At 37.6% G+C, this 21,763-nt stretch overlaps 1 protein-coding gene across 2 annotated transcripts in view; it reads right to left on the bottom strand.

Annotated features, from left to right (window-relative positions):
* Nucleotides 1–21,763, bottom strand: part of mllt10 (MLLT10 histone lysine methyltransferase DOT1L cofactor) — a 64,465-nt gene that overhangs the window by 31,490 nt on the left and 11,212 nt on the right. For both annotated transcript variants that reach the window (XM_072688816.1, XM_072688817.1), the window contains exons 4-9: nucleotides 18,938–19,047; nucleotides 18,147–18,250; nucleotides 17,436–17,529; nucleotides 7,555–7,650; nucleotides 6,152–6,464; nucleotides 2,380–3,036 (exon numbers count right to left, since the gene is read on the bottom strand). In XM_072688816.1, coding sequence (XP_072544917.1) covers nucleotides 2,380–3,036; nucleotides 6,152–6,464; nucleotides 7,555–7,650; nucleotides 17,436–17,529; nucleotides 18,147–18,250; nucleotides 18,938–19,047 — 1,374 coding nt within the window. The remainder of the gene's footprint in view (nucleotides 1–2,379; nucleotides 3,037–6,151; nucleotides 6,465–7,554; nucleotides 7,651–17,435; nucleotides 17,530–18,146; nucleotides 18,251–18,937; nucleotides 19,048–21,763) is intronic.

The following is a 21,763-nucleotide window of genomic DNA, read 5'->3' as shown; positions in this document are numbered from 1 at the left end:
GTGTGTGTGTGTGTGTGTGTGTGGGGGGGGGGGGGGGGGGGGTGCTAGTGTATGATGGTACTTATGAACACTAGGTATAGAGAACGTGAGTGTAGCAGGGATGGTACCCATCCAATACACAGTACTAATATAGGACCCTGCATTTTGGCTACTACTGACGCTACATGGGCACAATAAAGAGAAATCAAGTGTTTAAACTATGAATGTATCATTATACAAGAGATATAAAATTAAAACCTATTAAATCAGATTTTTAAAATTAATATATCTTATATAAAAGCATTTCTAAAGTGAAAAAATAAACACCTCAGAATCGTACAAGTTCATACTCAAGATTTCAGCATTGGTATTAGAAAAGAAAGCGGTACTGTGCCATCTCCACTGTGTGTATGCGCATTAGAGAGCCAGGCAGCGGGCAGCACACTCGAGAGTCGCCCTCGTTCCAGCTGAGCGGTGAAGGAGGCCAGTAGGGGTCAGGGCATTTCTAAACACCATCTTAAGCAGCTAAGTGAACTTGGCCGGCTCACTCAGGTTCTTGAGCCAAGGGGCCAGACAGGAACGAACAAATAACATTTGAACTAATTGCCTGTTATGGGCTCCTTTCCCCGCAAGCCTCCTTCGGGCTCAACAGGTTAATGTGCATCTCTATGGAGATTCAGCAGGCCCATGCCACCTCTCAATCAGGTAAACATAAGGGCACGCTTTATGGAGCACCTCCATCCACTTTAGCCCTAATGAGTTCCAGAAACACCCCTCCACCTCCCAATGCAACACAACAACAAATGTGGCCTCTTTCTAGAAATATCAACATACAGCAATTTATGCTGATCGTTTCCAGAACAATGATGACAAAGTGGCTTAAAAAAAAAATATTTTTTTTTATATATATATTTTTTTATATTTATATATATATATATTTTTTGATAGTTTTCACACCCCAATAACAGTTAACTAACAATAGCAAACAATAGCATCTATAAATATCCGCAGACATTAAATGACTCACGCTGATCATTCCAAGAAAACTACAAACTTTCTAATTTTAATAATCATAGATATCAGAATTGGCACTGAACTGTCTTAAAAAAACAGCAAGGCACATACATCTAAAATATCAATATTTCAACCTAATATTTGTTTAATGAACTGCAGAAAGAACGTATTGGTTATGCTAGACTACTGTATTAAACATCTCTCTTCACTGCACAGCAGTATAATGAATAAATGTTCAATTTCTCTGTAAAGCTGATCCAGGTGAATTTCATTCTAATTTCTACATTTTAGTATCGAATGAAAAACTGCATGATAATCTCAGAATAATCTCAAAACCATGATGAATCATTTTAAAGAACAATTATTTTCTTATGTAAGCTAATGAGTGCAAGACTGACCAGATTTTCCCATGCGTTTAGTTGTAGATAAATCTATTAAATTTATCAGATCATCCTTTTAAACTTTAGCTTTCAAATAATCAGTATCTAAAAGGTTTCAAAACAGTAGCAGAATGATCAGAGTTTTGAACTATTCTAAAAAAAAAAAAAAATTGTTACTAATTATAATTTATACTAATATTAAATATATATATATTTATATATATATATATATATATATATATATATATATATATATATATAGAGAGAGAGAGAGAGAGAGATTTTTAATTAAATGCTTATAATTAATATTTATATATTTAGATAGTAAACATTTAATGTATATAAATATTAAATATATAAATATGAATAAATTGTCATTTATTAAAAAAAATCATTAATTTCTAATATAATAATACTATCCAGAATTAAAGGTAAAGGTGCATGTATGTGTGTCCTCCGCATTTAACCCATCTGTGGTAGTGAAACACACACACACACACACACACACACACACACACACACACACACACACACACACACACACACACACACGTGAACTAGGGGCAGTGAGTACACACACACCCAGAGCGGTGGGCAGCCAACTCCAGCGCCCGGGGAGCAGAGAGGGTAAAGGGCCTTGCTCAAGGGCCCAACAGTGGCAGCTTGTCGAGCCCGGGAATCAAACCCACAACCCTGTTATCGATAGCTCTGCGTTCTTACCGCTGAGACACCACTGCCCCTCCTTCACCTCAATTAAGCTTTTGAACGGATTTGTTAACAAAACTTGAATATTCATGAATTGTGGAATAAATAAAACTTTTTATATATAAAGAATTTCATTTTTCAATGAAATGTAGTGGTCTGCGTAAAAGGCAAATGACTCAAATTGTTTAAAATGAATAATTAACAGGTTAGGAGGACAAAAAGGCTGCATTATTTAAAAAATGCTTGTGCGTGTGTATGTTTGTGTTAGCATACTCTACTTTCTTCTCATTCATTTAATTACCTGCTCCAGCAGGTGGAGAGCTAACAGTCATGCTCTGTAAGCTCCCATTCCTGAGCAGAGACGGAGACTTCTGAATGGCGAGGCTGTTGGTTCCTGCAGCCACGTTTCCAACACTGCTGGTGCTGCTGCTGCTGACCGTGCTAGGACGGCCTGCCATGGAGGAAGACGATGGTGAGGGCGAGGTGGAGGAGGGCAGTGAGGCTCCATGCTCAGGTGCTTCTGGAGTTTTACTCTCTTGGGTGGTAAAGCATGGCCCGTAACGATTCCTCCAGTTGCCCCTCTTCTTCTTCTTCACGCCGTCCTCTGCGGTGGAGGAAGACGATGCCGCTGACGAAGATGAAGACGAAGGCTGGGGCCGTTTGTACCCAGCTGAGGCCAGGCCACCTAATTCAGGCCCAGGGTGCGAGTTTTCGTAATGTTTTCCTGAGCCAGAGCTCTGGGGGAGGGACATAAGGGAGCCGAAAGTGTTTAGAGCCACCATGCCCTCCGAAGCTCCGCCCTCAGAACTGCCCTTCAGGAGGCAGCGGCCGAAAGCAGGCGTGGTGTAGGAGTCTCCGCCCCTCAGGCTGGAGTCAGAGAAGCTGAGAAAGTCTGAGGTGGGCTGAACTACCGAGCTGCTGGAAGCAGTCTTGATGCTTCCACTTCCCAACAGAATACCTGAGAGAAAAACAGAGGAGAAGCTGATTTTCACACTGACAACTACGACTCAACCAGCATCACAAACACAATTCCATAGAAGAACCACTTTCTGTAATGGAGATGTGTGATTGAAGAAAAAGCTTTAAAATATTCAAGAACCTATGAATCAACTAAAGGTTGTTTAGACCTGCAAAAGGTTCTTCACCATTATACATCTCTATTATAAACATGGTTCATCTATGGCATTGCACCAAAAAATCTATCTAGTATCTTTGTGTATATAAACTTATGTTCATTAAGTTATTTTCAAGTATGTCAAAACAAAAACAGTAACTGTATTAAAAGGTGAAATGTGTCTGCAAAAAATCCTGACTTAGCCTCAACATGTCATTTGACCAGTGCTACACATTTTCAGTGCGAATTTTATTCACAGATTCTGTGGATTTAAATTTCATGACTTGTTTAATAAGAATATCTTCATTTGACAGAGTACTACATATATACTAGACAGATTGGTTCATTAAAAACAGACTCCAGCGAAATAACCAAAAAAAAAAACAAAACAAAACAAAAAAAAAAACATAGGGGCCTGTGCATTGTGTAAGCTTCACCCATCCTCGCCTACTTCTCTCTTATTGGATTATCCAGTGTCCTGTTTTAATGAATGGCAGTGGGGTGACTGAAGGGTGCATCAGCAATACAATAAAGTTTATAATGCCAATTCACTGTACACTACAATAAACTGCATTTTTAAGATCACCAAATTATTGCACTCTTAATTTAAAACAGTTTGTTCCTTTGTTAAAAAGAAAAATGAACATTTCTGGGACTTCACTTGTCAAACATAAATCACTGGAAAACATTCTGATTAGGGTGAAAAGTAATTTTGTGCAGTTTGGAAAGCACCCCTATTTGAGAACAAAAGCTGATATATAGTAATATCCCATTATAAATTAAGGAAGAGAAAGTAATTTGATAGGGTGAAGACAGGCGTCATCAAGCCACTTGTCGTTGCACAGACAGTAATGCACAGCAGCTGGAGCGATCAACTGGACAATGGCCAAGAGGGACCAGTGCTACACTGAAGCTACTTAAGCACAGGCCTCAAGAGCCTTAATCCAGCAGTTTTTACACCTCAACACAAACCATTATCTGGGCCCGCAGCAGGAGAGGTGACCGAGGAGGCCAGGTATTGCATTAACACACGATTCTACCTCAGTCAGTAAAGTTACACCCTTTCTGATTACATTTAACAAGCACACCGTACAAGCACAAAGAAAATGTAAGGAAAATTGCATACGAGCAAAGCTAATGCAGTTTATCACTACTATTATTACTACTATACATTATTACTATTAAAATGTATTATAATTATAATTTAATATTTTAATGAACACACACACACACAAAGTAAATAGTCATTTCTTTGACACAGAAAAACCTTTACAATACTGATTCTGCTAGTAAAAAAAAAAGGATTAGTTCTAGGATTTTTGCTTATCATTTTTGTAAGAAATTGAACAACTCAATTATTAAAATAATACAATTATTAACAATAAATAAAATAACCCAGGTGTTAAACGATTCAAAACACCTACTGAGCAATAGAACGTATGAGCCTCTGAAAACTGTGAGAAAATATATTTGAAAAAAAAAATCAAGAAATGAATGCACAGTTTATCAGCCTATAATCATAATTGGCCAAACAACAAAAATAGACTGAAAAGTAATGTTTTTAATTTACAAAGATATTTACATTTATTTATTTTGAATTTAACACTAATAACTAAGCCACCTGGAATTGTCTTGCTTGTTTTCAAACTATTGAAAGAATATTGCCAATGCTATGGCCATAAACTATTTAATAAATAAAAAGTTATACTTAGCCCGTTCCAACAGTGAAATATTGTCGTCATTTCTAAGAGCTTTGCAACACCAGGATCCTGTGGTACTGCAGTAGACTACGCACAATATTGATACATTTATCTCCTTAAATAAACTTTCACTGAAAGTTAAGAACTGCCCTTCTCACATTCCTACGTTATGAATTACTATGTGTCTCAACTAAAACACAGAAAAGAAGTTTATTTTAGAATTAAGATGACATTTCAAATTAAGCAGACAATTAGTCTCTGGCGCTTTGTGCTTCAGTATGTTAATGACTGGCCTGAAATTTCCAAACATGACCTTGGTTTCCATGTCCTCATTTCCAGTAGTGAGCAGAGCAGACGTGAGCCCGCCAACGCACCCACACCCACGTGAAGACGCCCCCCGCAGCATAGTCATCTCATAGTCCCCTCACTGCTCCCGATTACAGAAGTCAGCCAGACAACGGCCTTATCTCACACACTCTGCTTACTTCTCTGCACTCCATCCAGCAGGGTCACAACACACTCGCTTAACTGTCTCTCTCTCTTTTTACACACACACACACACACACACACACACACACACACACACACACACACACACACACACACACTTTCTGCCCTTTACGCTCAGTGAGCATAAAATACAGAAACATTCAGAAATATATACATAATGCAATATTTAAAAACAGCAAAATACAAATAGTGAATATTTACACTTCTACCTGCACACATCAGCCGGAATAGGCATTAAAGCAGCAAGGTATTTAAGCCATTGTGCCAGTCATAGAATAATTTTTCAGTGTTATATTGCTGGGCAACCACAGCTCACTTAAACTACACTTAAGAGCTAGCGGAAGAACCATGATTATTAATCACCATTTACTAACAACTGGTATTTTTTTTGTTGCCATTTTTGTAAAATCACTCCAAGACATGGCCCTTTTGGGTCTAAAATCTGACTGGCTGGGCCATGTTAAAAGTCTAAATAAATTATGTCATCTGACAAAGTGTCATATGTCATTTTTGGAGACACAAGGTTTCTGCATGGCTGTAACAAAATAAAAATTAATATTAACAAATAATTTACTATTATACATTATATTATCATTACATGTTGCCACCCACTTAAGGACATCAGTGATTCTACCATGGTAAAAAAAAAAAAAAAAAAACTTTTAACCGTGGGATCAATCATTTTCATCATAAAAAATTATACAAATATTTTTACATCTGTGCAGAAGAAAAGCTCACAGAAGACGCACCTTGCTGAAAGGGGCTGGTAGAAGATGGGACAGTGGAGGAGGTCGCAATGGTAACCACAGGGCCGTGAGGTTTGCCCGGGTTGGATTTGCGACCCCTGGAGCCAGAGCTAGAGTTAGAGCTGTGGCTGCTGGACTTTTTGCTCTTGCCCTCCGAGCTCTTGCTGTCGGTGGAGCCGGCGTCTTTTGAGCTCCCACTGGAGTGAGAGGGCACTTCCTGGAAGTTAGCGTTGGTAAACCGGCCTCCGCTGTCATCCATCCGCTTCTGAGAAGAGGAGATGGAGGAGACGCTGCCACCACTGCTGCTGTTATAGCTCTGAACGAAAAAAGAAAAAGGCATGAAGATCTCACAACAGAAAAGAATGAATAATATTGTACATGAAAAACATTAAAGAGTATTTTAGAAGAAAAAAAAAAATTCTGGATTTTTGGATGGAATGCACCTTGCATTTACAGGTCAGAGCTGAGTCAATGCACCTGCAACAGGTTTTAAAGTTCATATAAACATAAACCTTTTCATTCAGTTATTCCTTTTTAAAGAGCTAGTTTTTCTTAATTTTTTGTTCCCAGAGTTCCAGTTGAAGTCATGTCTGTTTATGAAACATCAATGTTTACGCATGTTTCGCTCTCTTTTGGGCTTACTATCCAGTGACCACTATGAAACATTCCACTATGAAATATTTTCAACAGAAGTGGTCTATTCATCATGAGATCAGTACGGTCAAAAAGTAAGATTTAGAAAATCAAGTGGAGATACAAGTTTTTGTATGACAGCAATGTTGTAATATACACTCAGAGCAATTTATTAGGAACACCTAATAAAAATATCTAATAACCAGTCATGTAGCAGCAGTGACATGCATAGACCCATGCAGATACGAGCCAGCAGCTTCTTGTGACACACAAGAAGTGTCCAACAAAAATCACAAAAACCAATGCATTTACATAAATGATATATGGTCTGTTCAGGCCACGGCAGCCCACTTACACTAAAGTATTAAAAAGACTTTCTGCTCTGATCGCCTTTTGAACTAGGCCCAGTAAAAGGCAGCCAATCAGAACCAAGGGTTTGGTATTAAAGGCACAGTAACAAAAACAGCCCATCTTAAGGGGGCTAAGAGAGGCTGAGAAAGGTTCATGTTAAAATGACAGCTGACTGCTTTTGCTGTACAAACCCACATAAAATGATATTTTATTAATTATGAAAAAGGTATCCTTTTGCTATAAAGCTGCCAATTCAGAGATGGATTGGTTTAGTTGCAATGGTGATATTTACATACACACAAACACACACAATGTCAATGTGTGTGGTATAATGTCTTAAGATCAGCTTCTTTTATCTATTCACGCGCTTTACAAAGCATTGCGATAAACAGCAAGAAAAAAACACTTCAGAGTGAACTCACCTTCTCTGAGGAAACCATCAGTGCTGGAACCAGCGAAGGAGACAGCTCCAAAGTCTTTTTGTGCTTCGGTTTGTGGCGGTCTCGTTCTTTGTGTTTCTGCAGGTGACAGAAAAGAAAGAAAAAAAAAAAAAGTAGGAAGACTCATTAATGGAATGTGGTAAAAAAGCAGCAATATATGCGCGAAAAACAAAACGGTACAGATGACAAGGGACAGATCTTCAATGCACTGCGCTTTGTGAAAAACACATGACACTGGGCCACAAGAGGCGAAAAGAAAGAAGTCACAGTTGTGCTTCAGCCTGAACACGTCAATACTGCGTAAATTCAAGCCAGACAGTGACATCACCTCACCTGCGCAGCAATGCCACATAGAGAGATTCCCTTTTTAAAGGGCACATATCACTGAAAACTGAACTTTCCAGGGGGGTCGAGTTTAAAGAAGAATGTAAACTGTTAAAGAATGTGTTAAAGCTTCAGAATGTACCATTCACCCTCAGCCCATACAGTCCATCTCTGAAAACCAAACAGCCAGCTTAAAATTTCTAAATGCCATACAATCATACACACATCCACCAATGCAGCATGCAGTAGATCAGCTCCACTCATTCAGGCTGAAGTGATGAGAAGCGTTTCAAACCAAACTGCTTTTTCAATGAGACTCAATACGGGGCAGCCAATCAGAACAGACACCATTTACATAAATCACTCTTTAAAGGCACAGTAACATAATTCTAAGCAATAGAGAGGCTGGAAAATGGTCATGTTTTTGGTACACAAACATCAAAGCACCCCTAAAGAGAAACAGGGGGGATGCAGAATATGGCTCCTTTAATCATGAGTGAAACAAATAACGTCAAGATATGGAAGGTTCGCTCGATGGCGAATCCTAAACAGAGTCTCAAGCAGATCAATTTACACCCCAGGTTGGTGACGCGCACCATATAGCTCCATTTTCACCCGAGAAGAGGGAGCGCGAACAAATTTACACCTTCTGCTCCGGCGGCACACCTCCAACCTCCCCGCTTTCCGAGCCCAAATGAAGAGCTGTGAAAATATGCAGTGATCCTGAAAGACTCTGAAAGCATATTTACACGTCCCCCATAGGAGCGACATGCAAGCGGCCATCCTTTCTTTCCTTTTTCCTTTCCTCCCCCTCCCTCGTTCATTCCTTCTGCCTGTTAGAACTGTCAATTATTCGAGAGGAGCTGGGAAGGCGATAACAGTTTACACTACTCTCCTGCGCAAGTGGCAGTAACAATTCCAGAAGCCCTCAGGCCCATTCCCATTGGATAAAAATTATAATGAGCTTCCATTTCCTCACGGTCAATTACAACTTCCCACCATATAGGATTACAAATGCCATTCTTTTTAAAGAAATACTTACATACACAGAACTAGAGGCACTACTTGGCATGGCCAAACATACCCAAACCCCTGGAGATATTTTCACAATACATGATTTACACAAACATTATGATTCTTCATTGTTTACTTTTTTAGATCTATTTCAAATTTAAATGAATTAATTAAACTCTCTTATTAATGATACATGGTCAGTGTTTAAGCGTTGGCAATGTTGTGATAAATTATTCACTTACTGTAGCAATGATAAAACGTATTGCCTATAATCAGATAATGTCTAAATAGAACTGCAAAAACTAGAGCAAAACAGTATGTATGTATGTATTCATGTACACACACACACACACAGACACACACACAGACACACACACAGACACACACACAGACACACACACAGACACACACACAGACACACACACAGACACACACACAGACACACACACACACAATCAGATAAGCCTACATCAGATCACCCACACGGAACAAGTGTGTGCTGACTGAGGATAGAATCGTTGTTACAGGATCAGATTCATTGTTTTTTGCCCCTTTTAAAAATTCCATCTAGCCTTTTCTTCGTATTGCATCCTATTTCTAATACCTATAAACATCGACTCCGTCTTTGATTTCAATGGGAAGAATTTGTATTTATTTTTGTATCTATACTTGCCCAGAGGAAGGACTTCAAAAATTAAATTTATTGGGTGAAAACATACACGGTTTGACAGGTTATCTCCACATCTAACACCAGATCTACTCAGTTTTGAAGAAAATAAATGGGAGGGGAGGTGGGGGTCTTTGGTAAGGGCAATAGTCCTGTATAGAACCAAAACAGCTCAAAGGGACCTTCAAGGAAAGCCTTTAGCAGATGGTTCTGTAGAACCTTAAAAAACATGACTGACACAGCACCAAAAAGGGGTCCAAAGAAGAACCCTTTTCAGTAGTCACGGTCGCTTACGGTGTAGAATTAATGCACAGAATCGATGTGGAGGACAAACTATTTCAGTATCAATTTGGCCAACATTCCTAACTTTTGATAATTTTCCAGAGCTTTATTAAAATTAGCTAACAACCAAACTGACTCTGTATTTTTAACGTGCACTGTAATGCTAATTAATTTTAAAAACCTGAATATGTTCAATAAACAAAGCTTATACATTTACAGTTTAATAACTGTAGAAGAAATCATGTGTCCTGGAGTAATGTATACCTTTTCTGTGTTGAGAACAAACAACAATAGTTTACTTATTTTTTTAACCAATTAACAACCAACCTGGTTTGTTACTCAACAAAATGACTATTGTACTGTTTGGGATCAAGCATTATGATTCTACACCAATTAGCATTAAAATTCTAAAAATCTAAATTTTGGCATCATAGCAACCCTTTGGGAACAGATCTTAATGAAGATTTCTCTGTATACATGATTAAACTGATTAAGTCATTTTACTTGATTGGCATTTAGGTACATCTGCATCAGATACATGTTGCTTCTTCAAACACTGTTTTTCTAGGTGCGGCATCTGAGACTTTACCCAACTAAACAATATGTCCCCCAAGTGCAAAGATGGATATTTAGCTCAGGGGGGCTGCAAAGGTTGTGAACACTCGGGGCAAACATAATTACCATCATTTATCAGCGCTTATAGCAGACTGCTAAAATTCAAACAATTTTAAGACGAACAGACACCATTCTTCCTATAGCCTAAGGCAAAGTATTCAAATTCTACCCAAAAAATTGTGGGACACACACACACACACACACACACACACACACACACACACACACACACACACACACACACACACCTTCATCCACAACAGAGAAAAATCACAAACCAAACGAGCCACAAATAAGCTGAAAAATGATCAGAATTGTAAATATGTGGGTGGGTGAGTGTTGGACGGGGGGCCACATTTTATTCCCAGATGCCACTCTGGGCCGCCTCTCGTAGCACATCTGAACTGCCTGCAAATTGAGAAGCTTTTAGTCTCTATTGTTGTTTGGCCCCGGGGTTTGGAATTAGCTAGGTATACATCTGAGCCCCACGACCTTTGACCCCGGAATGTGGAGAAGGGGGGATGGGCCCCCTTTGCTAATGCAAATCAGGCGTGGTAACAATAGCCAGGGCAGAGTGCAGAGTACTCCACGACGAGCAGTTTTAAGAACACGGCTCCCACCCGCCTCACCGCTCCACTCTACACCGTCTCAATGGAAATGGGGTCAAATATTAGAATAAATTTGGTTATTAAAATAAACAAAAGTTCATAAACACCATCTGACAATTAATCCCTCTTTGACCTGCGTGACGTGGGCCGCTCCTCCAGTTCGGTGTTTACCGCTCCTGTAAACTCTTACCAAACTGATAAGGAATTCTCTACTCCACCTTAATCATCTCAAATGCCAGTTTTGTGTGTTTACATCCACAGTAAATTCTTAGCAGAGTAAACTCTGCATTTGATGTACAGTCCCAGGTCTCACCGATTTTTGTTGGACACTTCTTGTGTGTTTACATCCAGAGAAAATGCACAAAAAATACACAAAATCAAATAATTTAAAATGTTTATACTTCAGTAATACAATTCTCTAGAACACCACACCTCCTGTGCCAAAGTCGTGTGTTTTGTAAGTTTATATCCACAGTAAAACCATTTAAACTGATACATTACCTAAGCTGACATTACCAAACCTAATTGCATCCTGGCAAATGAAGACTTTCTTGCATTTGTCCACAGCAAAAAATAAATAAATAAATAACAATAAAAAATAAATAAAATAAAATAAAAATAAACACCACAAATATAATGAGGAGCATGATTTATATTAATGTTTGACACTACACCCCCAAATTATTTTTTTAAAAAGATACTCATTTTAATTATTTTCTCATAAAAAAAATCTACACTTGTTATATTACCATGTCCACTACATCCTTATTTGAAAATAAAAACAAAAGCAAAATGTAAAATATATATATATGCTCATTTTGTACACACGTATACACAAGCGCATAATGTTCCAAAGTCCTACTACCTTTAGACTAAAGACAAATAAACAATCCATCTGATTGTTGTGCATACAAATGTGTCAGCTTCATCATTTCCAGAGCTCTCCTGGAGAAAGCCCAGAATTTCCAGATCCCATCGAACACCTAGTTTTCCTAATCAATCTTTCATTAAATCAGTAAACCAGGCGAGTTGCTGGCTGCTGACCAACGACTTTGTTTATTTGGGTTTATCCCACAGTTGACTCCGTTTTAAAACGTGGGTATGCCTTTACCCATGTCGGAGCTAAAAAAAAAAGGACCATCAGTGAATAGTTTGCCATGACTATAAAAAACCAGGAAGGAATTAAAAACTTCAGTGACATTTCGGAGTCAAATGGTTTCAAATATGGGGCTAAATGATGGATGCTAGGGACAGGCAGAATGTGGTCAAAGACGAATGACGTTGGATAGGCATGATATGCTCTTCCGCACGTTTCAGACTATGAGGACCGGTGGTACAGCTGTAATCTTAGCTTCACATGTAAGTAGAAGAAGGCAATTTGCATTTATTAGCGCTAAACAAATGAGTATTAATAAATGAAGTTACATACGCTTAATTTAATTAGGTCTGAAGTCGGAGGGTAAATCGGGGTGGATAATGTTCCATGTTCTATTCCGTATGGCTGGGTTAAAAGGATCATGTAGAAAACTGCCAGAACTAATGACCACACTACCTGTAAATACTGATTAAACGCATTCGACATAACTAACAAGCACAAGTGATTATTTCCCCCGTATAAAGCAATCTTATAATGACCATTCCTTGCAATGCCAAGGCACTAATCACTTGCATGATGAATTCTATTCGTCTTAGGGTTTTTTACAGCTGAAAAGCAAGGGCAGTGTTCGCCGAGCAAAGTGACCGAGGTTCAGGTTATTTACATAAGCCTAATCAGGGCAAAGCATATTTTTGAGTTAATTATCTTTCTTGTTATTGTTTTAATTGCTGTTTACCTCATAGGCTGAATGTGCAAAAGAAGGGCATATCACTCACACATGGCACGAAGGAAGGTAGATGTGGAAGCTGCCTTACCTTCTTCTCCTTGTCATGGTGTTTATCCAAAGAGTGAGAGGAAGAATCACTTAAGCTTTGAGCCCTACTACCACGGCCTTTGCTCCTTCTCTAAAAGGTGAAAGAGGAACTTCGAGTTACTATATAGAGTATGTCCAGTTTTGTTTGTCTAGCAAGAAAAAAACCCTTACTGAGACAAAATTATTCAAAAAGAGAAAAGAGAAAAAAAAAAAAAAAAAAAAAAAAAAAAAAAGCAGCAGCAGTGATGTGCTAAGCTTGGAGATCAAAAATCGTTCCCAAAACAAAACAAAAAAAATCGTGTCAAACAAATAAATTTCTGAAAATGAAAAGCTGTTGATATTACAAGGACTTCCTGCTCATTTCTCCGATTTTCACATTGATTTGTGAACTAATGGTTGGAGACACTGCGGCTGTCACAGCGAATTAAAATAAATATATAAACAAACAAATAACTGCTCTGGATGCAGAAAGTGCTATTTGAATGTGCAGCAACATGCTGTAATTTGCATATTCTCAAACCTCTTGGCTGCCAAAGCTTACTTACACTCACACACATACACACACACTAACTATGCATCTATGCCACAACAGATTTTTTTTCTGCCTGTATTTATCTACACACGTTTGACAGCCAAACTGTCAGAAAGCATTGAAAACAAGAATATGATAACTAAAGCAATGACTGCACACGCTTTGGGTGTCAACTGGTGGCACAATTCAACAGACAATGGTAATAAAAGGCATCTGCTACATTTTAATTAGTACAGTGAATCGTTACAAAATGCAAAACTACATGAAAAAGAAAAGACTCATCACACTGATATATACTGCATTTACTACAGCTGCACACGTGAATTTCAGCATCAATATAAATAAATTAAAATATAAATAAATAAATAAAATTCAAAACACTGGGACTAAACCCAATAGCATCAGCAATAGGATCAACTAGTTTCAGAGATTAAAAAAATCAGCTAAATCAATAAAATGCAGATGCTTAGGTGGAGTAGTGCAAAAGCACCTAAAGATTATGCTCCACTGCAGTTAATGAACAAATCATTAAATGTAAAAAATATATAGATTTTTAATCAAATATGCGTCCGATATGCTTGTGCATTCATTAACATCCTACACAGGGGGGCGTTTTTGCTTTTTTTTTTGCTTTTTTTTTTTAAACATACAAAGATATATAGCAGCCCTGTTGAAAATGACGTTCCCACATTACTGTATCTAAATCCGATTTACATATATTTAAATACTGTAAAATACATGCACTGACCCTGGCATCCCTAACAAATACAACAATCTGAAGAATTAGGAAGTAAAGGGGGACAATGAACCATTTTATCTCTACTGTGCAAACATGTATGTTTCATTCATTCATACAACTTTCATTTTTCATTAATTTAGTTCAGTGGATTCAGAGTAGCAAATTTCAGTACAATATTTTTATTCAAAATAACAGTTTGTAAAACGCATACCATTTTATTAGGCCTGTGTCAGAATATCACAAATTGACTAAATGAATGTGTCAAACTCATCACCACCCACACCTACTAGGAGGTCTTTAAGTTATTTAAAAATATATATGTATAAAAACACTAGGTTGCAAAAACTGTGCGTGTGTGTGTGTGTGTGTGTGTGTCAGAATGTTTCATACTGCAAGAGAAAGCAGCAGTTTAGGCACTTAGGCACATCTCATTCGTAAAATGCAAAGGAGTATGAGGCATGGTGCTTACTTTGTATTAAAAAAATACATACATACAACCCACAACCAGAAGTCTCTTATTTCTAATAAAGTCCACTGAAACAAAGACCTATGAAGTTCAGGGTTAGTAGTGTTCTATAGATCATATTGATCCAAACTGTCAGAATAAAATAAGACAATGTACATATGTGGTTGGTGTGGCGCAACAGATAACACCACTACCTGCCAGTGAGCTACCACACCATGTGGGAGACTGGGGTTCGATTCCCAGTCTGGGTGACTATGCTGCGCTACACCAATAAGAGTCCTTGGGCAAGACTCCTTACACTACATTGGCCCGCCTCTGTAATACGAGTAACCTTGTAAGTTGCTCTGGATAAGAGCGTCAGCTAAATGCCGTAAATGTAAATGTAATGTACATGTACCACATATTACTATCAAAATTATTTTCATTTGTGTTCATAGACACCAGAAGAAAATAAAGGCTTAAAAAAAAAAAGGGGGGGGGGGGGATTTCAATTTTACTCCTCCACGCTATTTGTATTTAAGCCACAATTCAGTCCACTTTCTAACATTTGCTTTAAATAACAGACATCCATAGACTAACCTTTATTTGAAACAAAACAATTGCGTATAATATACTTAAATTACATGAAGTAACTAACAGTACAAACTATAATAAAAGTTCTTTTTTCATATTCAATTTCTGATTTCAATTTAAAGCATTACATCCTGAAATGACCTCATTCATGAACCCACTGAACTAAAACACTCAAGTCACTACTACTTGCCAGATATTAGTTTCAACAGCATTTAGCACATTTTCTCCACTGCATTAAAAAAAAAATTATATATATATAAAAAACAAACAAACACTGCAACCCCTCTCCTCTCCACTCATTACCAACCCTACAACAGGCCTTTAGCCCCACCTCCAGCCTCTCTCAAGACCTGTGGAGGACTGAAGTATGAGAGAGGCCTTTGTTGCGCGCGCGCGCGCACACACACACACACACACACACACACACACACACACACACACACACACACACACACACACACACACACACACAGAGAGAGAGAGAGAGAAACAGCAGGGGGCTGTGGCTCTAAAGCCCAGTGCAGCTCAGAGGCTTGAGTGTTAGAGTATGTACCCCCCTCAAATAATACACATACTTGTTTTAATGCAATGTCAGGACATGGGGGTCACACACGTCAACCATTATTTATATGCAAGTGCCTGTACGCCTCTGAGAAAATTAGCTAAAGCTGTTTATCTGAGAATGAACACTTTATGTGCTCAAAAAAAAATACTAATATTGGAATAAATACAAACAAACAAAAAAAAAGGTGGAAGTGTCTGTGTGTGTGTGTTTGTAGCTGAATCATGTCCAGCACTCTTCTAGAGGAAGGTTAGTATTTACAGCCCCATCCAGAGAAACTTCATTATAAAAAGTAATAAAGAATTAAGAAAAATACAGAAATATAATACAAATTACTACAGCAAGTAAATACTTAACCAACACACCTTAAATTAAATTAGGCTGGTGGAACTGAACACATCTGCGTGATCTCGGAGCAGAAAATAATTAAATGCTATATTACATATCTGAGTTACATTTTCCAAAACAGACAAAATAAAAATAGAACATATGGTCACTTTCTCAAAGAAGCTGTATTTCCTAAATTGCATAGAAGGAAAAAACCTTTTTGACTTTCAATGGAAGTCAACGAAAAAAATTATTTATTCAGAGTCGTTCTGGAGCATTCCTACAGTTTCATTCATCATGAAATTTTGACAATGTAAGTGATAAATGGAGGTACCAGGTGTTTGTGCAACAGATTATAACATTTGTACACACTACAATTAGGGTTTATGTGAGTGAAAAAATTAGGTGTAACCTCTAACAAAAAACAAGAAGTTTTGTCCTTTTTTTTGTCCTTTTAGTTTCAGTTGGTTTTCGTACAGAGATGAAACACTGTGCCCAGAAAATGCACAATAACAGACACACACACACACACACACACACACACACACACACAGTAAGGAAGGAAGGAAGGAAAACCACTGGCCGCTGGGCCTTCCCTGCAACCCCCTGAAACTCCAGCCCTTCCTCGGAATGAGGGATTAGGGGAGAGTGAAGGGGTAAAATGACGGAGGAGAGTCGTGTCCCACACAAAGGTTCAGAGAGTTGCTGCTGATTGTCAATGAGATTAGGGGGTTACAGGGGTTGCGAAGGATAGAGATGGGGTAGTGTGTGTGTGTGTGTGTGTGTGTGTGTGTGTGTGTGTGTGTGTGTGTGTGTGTGTGTTGACTATGCCACAGCTCAGCTTTCAGCAGCTGTAATTGAAGGGAGAGTGCAGGTCATTCAAGAAATTAATGGTATCCAAGGCCAAATATCTTTTAAACAGAACTGTTTGGAGAGGTTACTGACACCTTATGCTACCACAGTAGAGACAAACGTAAGGCACTCTAGTTTGGATGCTGTAACAACCAGTACCTTCCTGTAAAATAACATGAGGGGGAAAATCAACTCATCAAATGCTGATTGTCAACAATCTAAAATCCAAGCTAATGAGCAAACAGTGCGTGAACTATACCTTCAGTCCATTCAAGAATCATTCTTGATATCACTTACTGTGGTCTTCTGCTGGAAAGTCCATCAGCATCTCAGGCACATAGTCAAAGAAAATTAAACACTTAGCCTTAGGAGAATTTGCAAAAAGAGCTTACCAGTTTGCTGTAATGATACTTGCAGTATCCGCAGTATTTCACATTATCAGCGTCTGAGCCTTGTTCTTCACACAGCAACCCAGCAAACTGAGCACTGCAAGGAACAGTGAAAGAAAAAAAAATATTATTAATAATAATAATAATAATAATACAAATTATTTTGTATTTGCAATTTCTATTTTCACTATTAGTTAATACATTATTAATTGTAAAATAATCAATTGGTTAATAGATTGTAAAATTTAGAAAGGGGTTTTAGAAAGAAAAAGACCTTTCTGGGGGGAAAAAAACAGTACCAAACCTAAAATTACACAGTATATAGTATAATATAAACATTATATATTGTTGTCCAGACAGTTTGTTCATCTTTACTAAATGTAACACTGGTGTGACAAAAACAATTAATTTAATTCTATCAATAATTACATTTAATAAAAACTGTTTACATCCATATTCAAGTTTGTTTCCTGTAGAAAACAAAGAATCATTTAAATAAAACTACACAATTTACCATCTGATATCAAGCTAATAGCTAGATGACAGCCTTTGAATCTTATATAGATAATATTTGTCTTCCCATGTATATAAAATATATATATAAAAAAATGGAATCATATGCCAAGTGACTGAAGTGTAGTGCATACAGGTTAAAAGAGAGACAGCAGAAATGTATTAGTTTAGTTGTGTAATAATGCATGTTCTTTAACCCACCACGTGACATGAAAGGCTTGGCGGCAGCCATGTTTGTTGCAAGCCATGCAGGCTCCAGTGGCTGCTTTGCTCTCCCGACCTTGCTCCTCACAGATGTAGCACGTCTACAAGACACAAAAACAAAGAATCTAAGAAGTAGAAAAGACAATGTGCAAACTAAAATTTCACAGCTTTGAGAAATTAATAAAATGTATACAGCACAACGGAGTCTGATGGAGCCAACAACTTAAGTCTCTATAAAACCCTTTTTAGTACCTAGTCTTTCTAGCACTCTGATTATCAGGTGAGTAATAACTCATCCCAGACTGAATACTCAACTATTTTAAGCATGAGGTTAAACCTGGCCTCCTGATCTTTTACCATAGACCCCGACAGCTAAATGATTCAGATTTGTTCCTTCACATCATACGGAGTACAACCTGTAGAAAACATGAAAAAATTGTTTCCCCCCCCCCAAAAACACAAAGAAATGAATCAAACACAACAGCACATTTGGACAGCTTACGTGCAGCACTGTTACTAAATGAAAATAATAGGAGTAAAAATAGTTCAAAAAAAGTAGAAGAAACTAAAACTACTAAAATATTTAGGCTTCCTCCTAAAGTAAGAGGCCTACTTAAGTATTTTACTTATTATGATACACATAAAACATATCAAAACCATTGCTGAGTTAATGATGTAAGGTGGTCAAAGAACGGCCTGCAGTACACACACATTGAGAACTGTGACCGACCGGTCAGGAGACTCACAGCTGCCAAAAAAATAAAACCCCTCACACGCAATAAACTTGCCTTATTGTAACGTTCATGAGGGACCGACTGTAATACGATAGGTTCCATGGTGGCAACATTGGCAAACTCCACCTCTGGGATGTAGAGGGCACAAACCACATGGGCCCAACCTAAAAAAAGAACCAGAACACAAATAAGAATAATGCTATTGGGTTTGCTTTGTCCACACATCAAACCTTCACATTTTTATCACCACCACCACAATTACAAAAAGTGTGAAGCCGCCATTTCTTAATGACTTGAGTAAAAATATAGGCCCAAGTCTTTTCAAAGACCTGAAGATACTCTGTCCGAGCAGAGCAATTAAGCCCCCCCCCCCCCCCCGCCCCATACAATTACAAGCATTGATTCGTTTATTCATCCAACATAAAGGAGTCTCTCTCTCTCTCTCTCTCAAGACAATTGCCAACCTACATTAAGCTGTAATTTATAATGATCAAAAATTAACAATAATAACTGTTCAGGATTTTCAATTTCTATCGATCAAGTACACCTATTCTGTTAACACTGCCTTAATTAAGCTAGGCAAAGAAATCCAATGCAAGTTTACAAGAGAATTAAAGACAGTTAAAGACCTTGGTTAGTAACAGGACAAAGCCACTCAAAGAAAACCAATTTATGCAGAAACAATACTGCATTTTTCACTTCTATTAATGAGCACACAAGTGAGAGATCAAGACTGCCTTATTTTCTGAATCACCACGCGGACATTTAAATAACGACCTGCAGGTAAAATCCACACCTTTGTTTTTATTTTGTTTTTTTTATTTGAGAGATCCTAGGGCAAACTAAGACACTTTCAGATACCATCAAAAAGTCAATTCACTTCCAACACTCCAAACCTTTAGGATTTGCTCTGATGGCGGTTAAATTTTGGGTGAACATATAATAAGACCCATCTAATAGTTTCTTCTTCAATTTGTTTCCATGTCATGTAAATTTTACACTAATTTTGTTTCCTTTTCAAATAAGGATATTGCACTTTCCTGTTAAATACCAGTCATCCCATCAGAACAAAATACATAAATTGTGATAAATTAAGCATCATATGGTTTAATTAATAAAAAAGGATTAATCAAATAAAAAATAAATAATTAAACCCACCAAAGCTCAAAGCAAATAAAACCTTACATGATATTCATAATATTCAGACCAAAACAGAGAAGTGGAAGAGAGACAGCTATGTTTTTCAGATGCACCTCTAGAACACGAACATTGACAAAGAAAGATAGTACAAAGGCAAAACACAACTTCCACCCATTCATACAGCAAATCTGAATGTAATTTGGGTTTTGTCCTTCAAGTCTGGCTTTGAAAAAAAGTTAAATGAAAAGCTGCTGGTAAGCCATTGTGATCAGGGTGACCTGGGTAACGTAATGCTGGACGTGATAAAATATGATCTCTAGACATTTCACCATACACAATGTGTCAACATGAAAATTTGCTTTTTAAGAGGGTTGTTTAGCTCCAACAGAAGAAAATTTAAACAATGATTGTATTTTATACACAGAGTTGCACTAAAACCAGGAAACATAACTGCTTGTTTTATTAAAAAAAAAACAGAGTAGTTTGGTGTTCAGGTCTTAAACACATTCATAATCAAGGTTTCCAAACTTGATCACCTTATTATATTTTTTAGGTTACATCGTTTCTGAAAACGCTCTTAACAATAGAGGTCATTCTATGTCCTCACTATACAATTGCTTTTATTTACTGAATTGTACATACTGTAGAAAAATAAACAAGTGCAATTATTTTTACAATTATATTAATGTTTTGTTTGTAAATATAAGCTTAACAATGAGCCGAAGTGTGTCTGTCTAGAGGATCTGGAAGTCTTCACACCTCGAAAATCTACACCACATGTAACTTGACCAAAGGGCCCAACCTTTTGGAGAAGACTGAATGCAGACATTAAACAATTCAATAATTAAAAAAAAAAAAAAAACTATGGGGAAAAAGAAACAACACCTTTCCACCAAGTGAATGCTTACTGGGTGTTCTGGCCAGACCAAGGCACTGTCACAGGGTGTATAACAGGGTGCACAAATATTAAAATTACAGGCTAGCCCCTGCATAAACCCCTCCCTTTTCTTACAAGCCTGCATTTCAACCACAAAACCACAGGAGCACAAAACGCAGCTTCAAAACAATAGTTTACAGTGTGTGTGAGAGGAGGGAGGGTTGGTACAAAACGAAATACAGACGAAATTAATCAAGCAATGGGTCTTGTTTGTCCAGTCAGTGGGAGCAACAGCCCTAAACTTAAAAGTGAACCCATGAACTGTCTTTGACCTCAGTGTGCCAGGGACAGGGAGGTGGGTGTTGTTGTTTTGAAGTCCCTCCAAGAATCCTGCAGAAGCCTATAAAACAGGGCAATAAAAAAACCCAAGCACACCCCAAAGAACTTCTCACCCCTTCACACACAAGGCTGGCACCACTTCAGCCACAGTTCACTCAAAAAAAAAAACTTTACTTTCGACTCTAAAGCCCATTTACTTTATTAGAGCTAAGAACTAAGAAAAGAGCAAAAATAGATTTTAAAAACACTAAAAATAAAAGTGGAAAAAGGGTCCTAAAATACATTTTAATGGATAATTTCACAGAAGATTTATTAATGTGAAAGAACCTCCAGATTTACTTAAAAATAAGTACAGTGTTGTATACAGTACTGAACAGAAAAGGGATAAAGGGGTTTTCTTTGACTTTGAAAAAATTAATGAAAACCATTCTTTGGGTCCTTAATTTGTTTAAGTATTCCAAATGTTCTTGTTCAAATGTTATTTGTTTTAAATGATTCTTCTCTGCTGAAAAATCAGAATAAAG

Source organism: Salminus brasiliensis, chromosome 1 (genome assembly GCF_030463535.1).
Source record: "Salminus brasiliensis chromosome 1, fSalBra1.hap2, whole genome shotgun sequence".
Classification (NCBI taxonomy): Eukaryota; Metazoa; Chordata; class Actinopteri; order Characiformes; family Bryconidae; genus Salminus; species Salminus brasiliensis.
The sequence above is the reverse complement of the archived record's forward strand: the minus strand, read 5'-3'. Positions and strand labels throughout refer to the sequence as shown.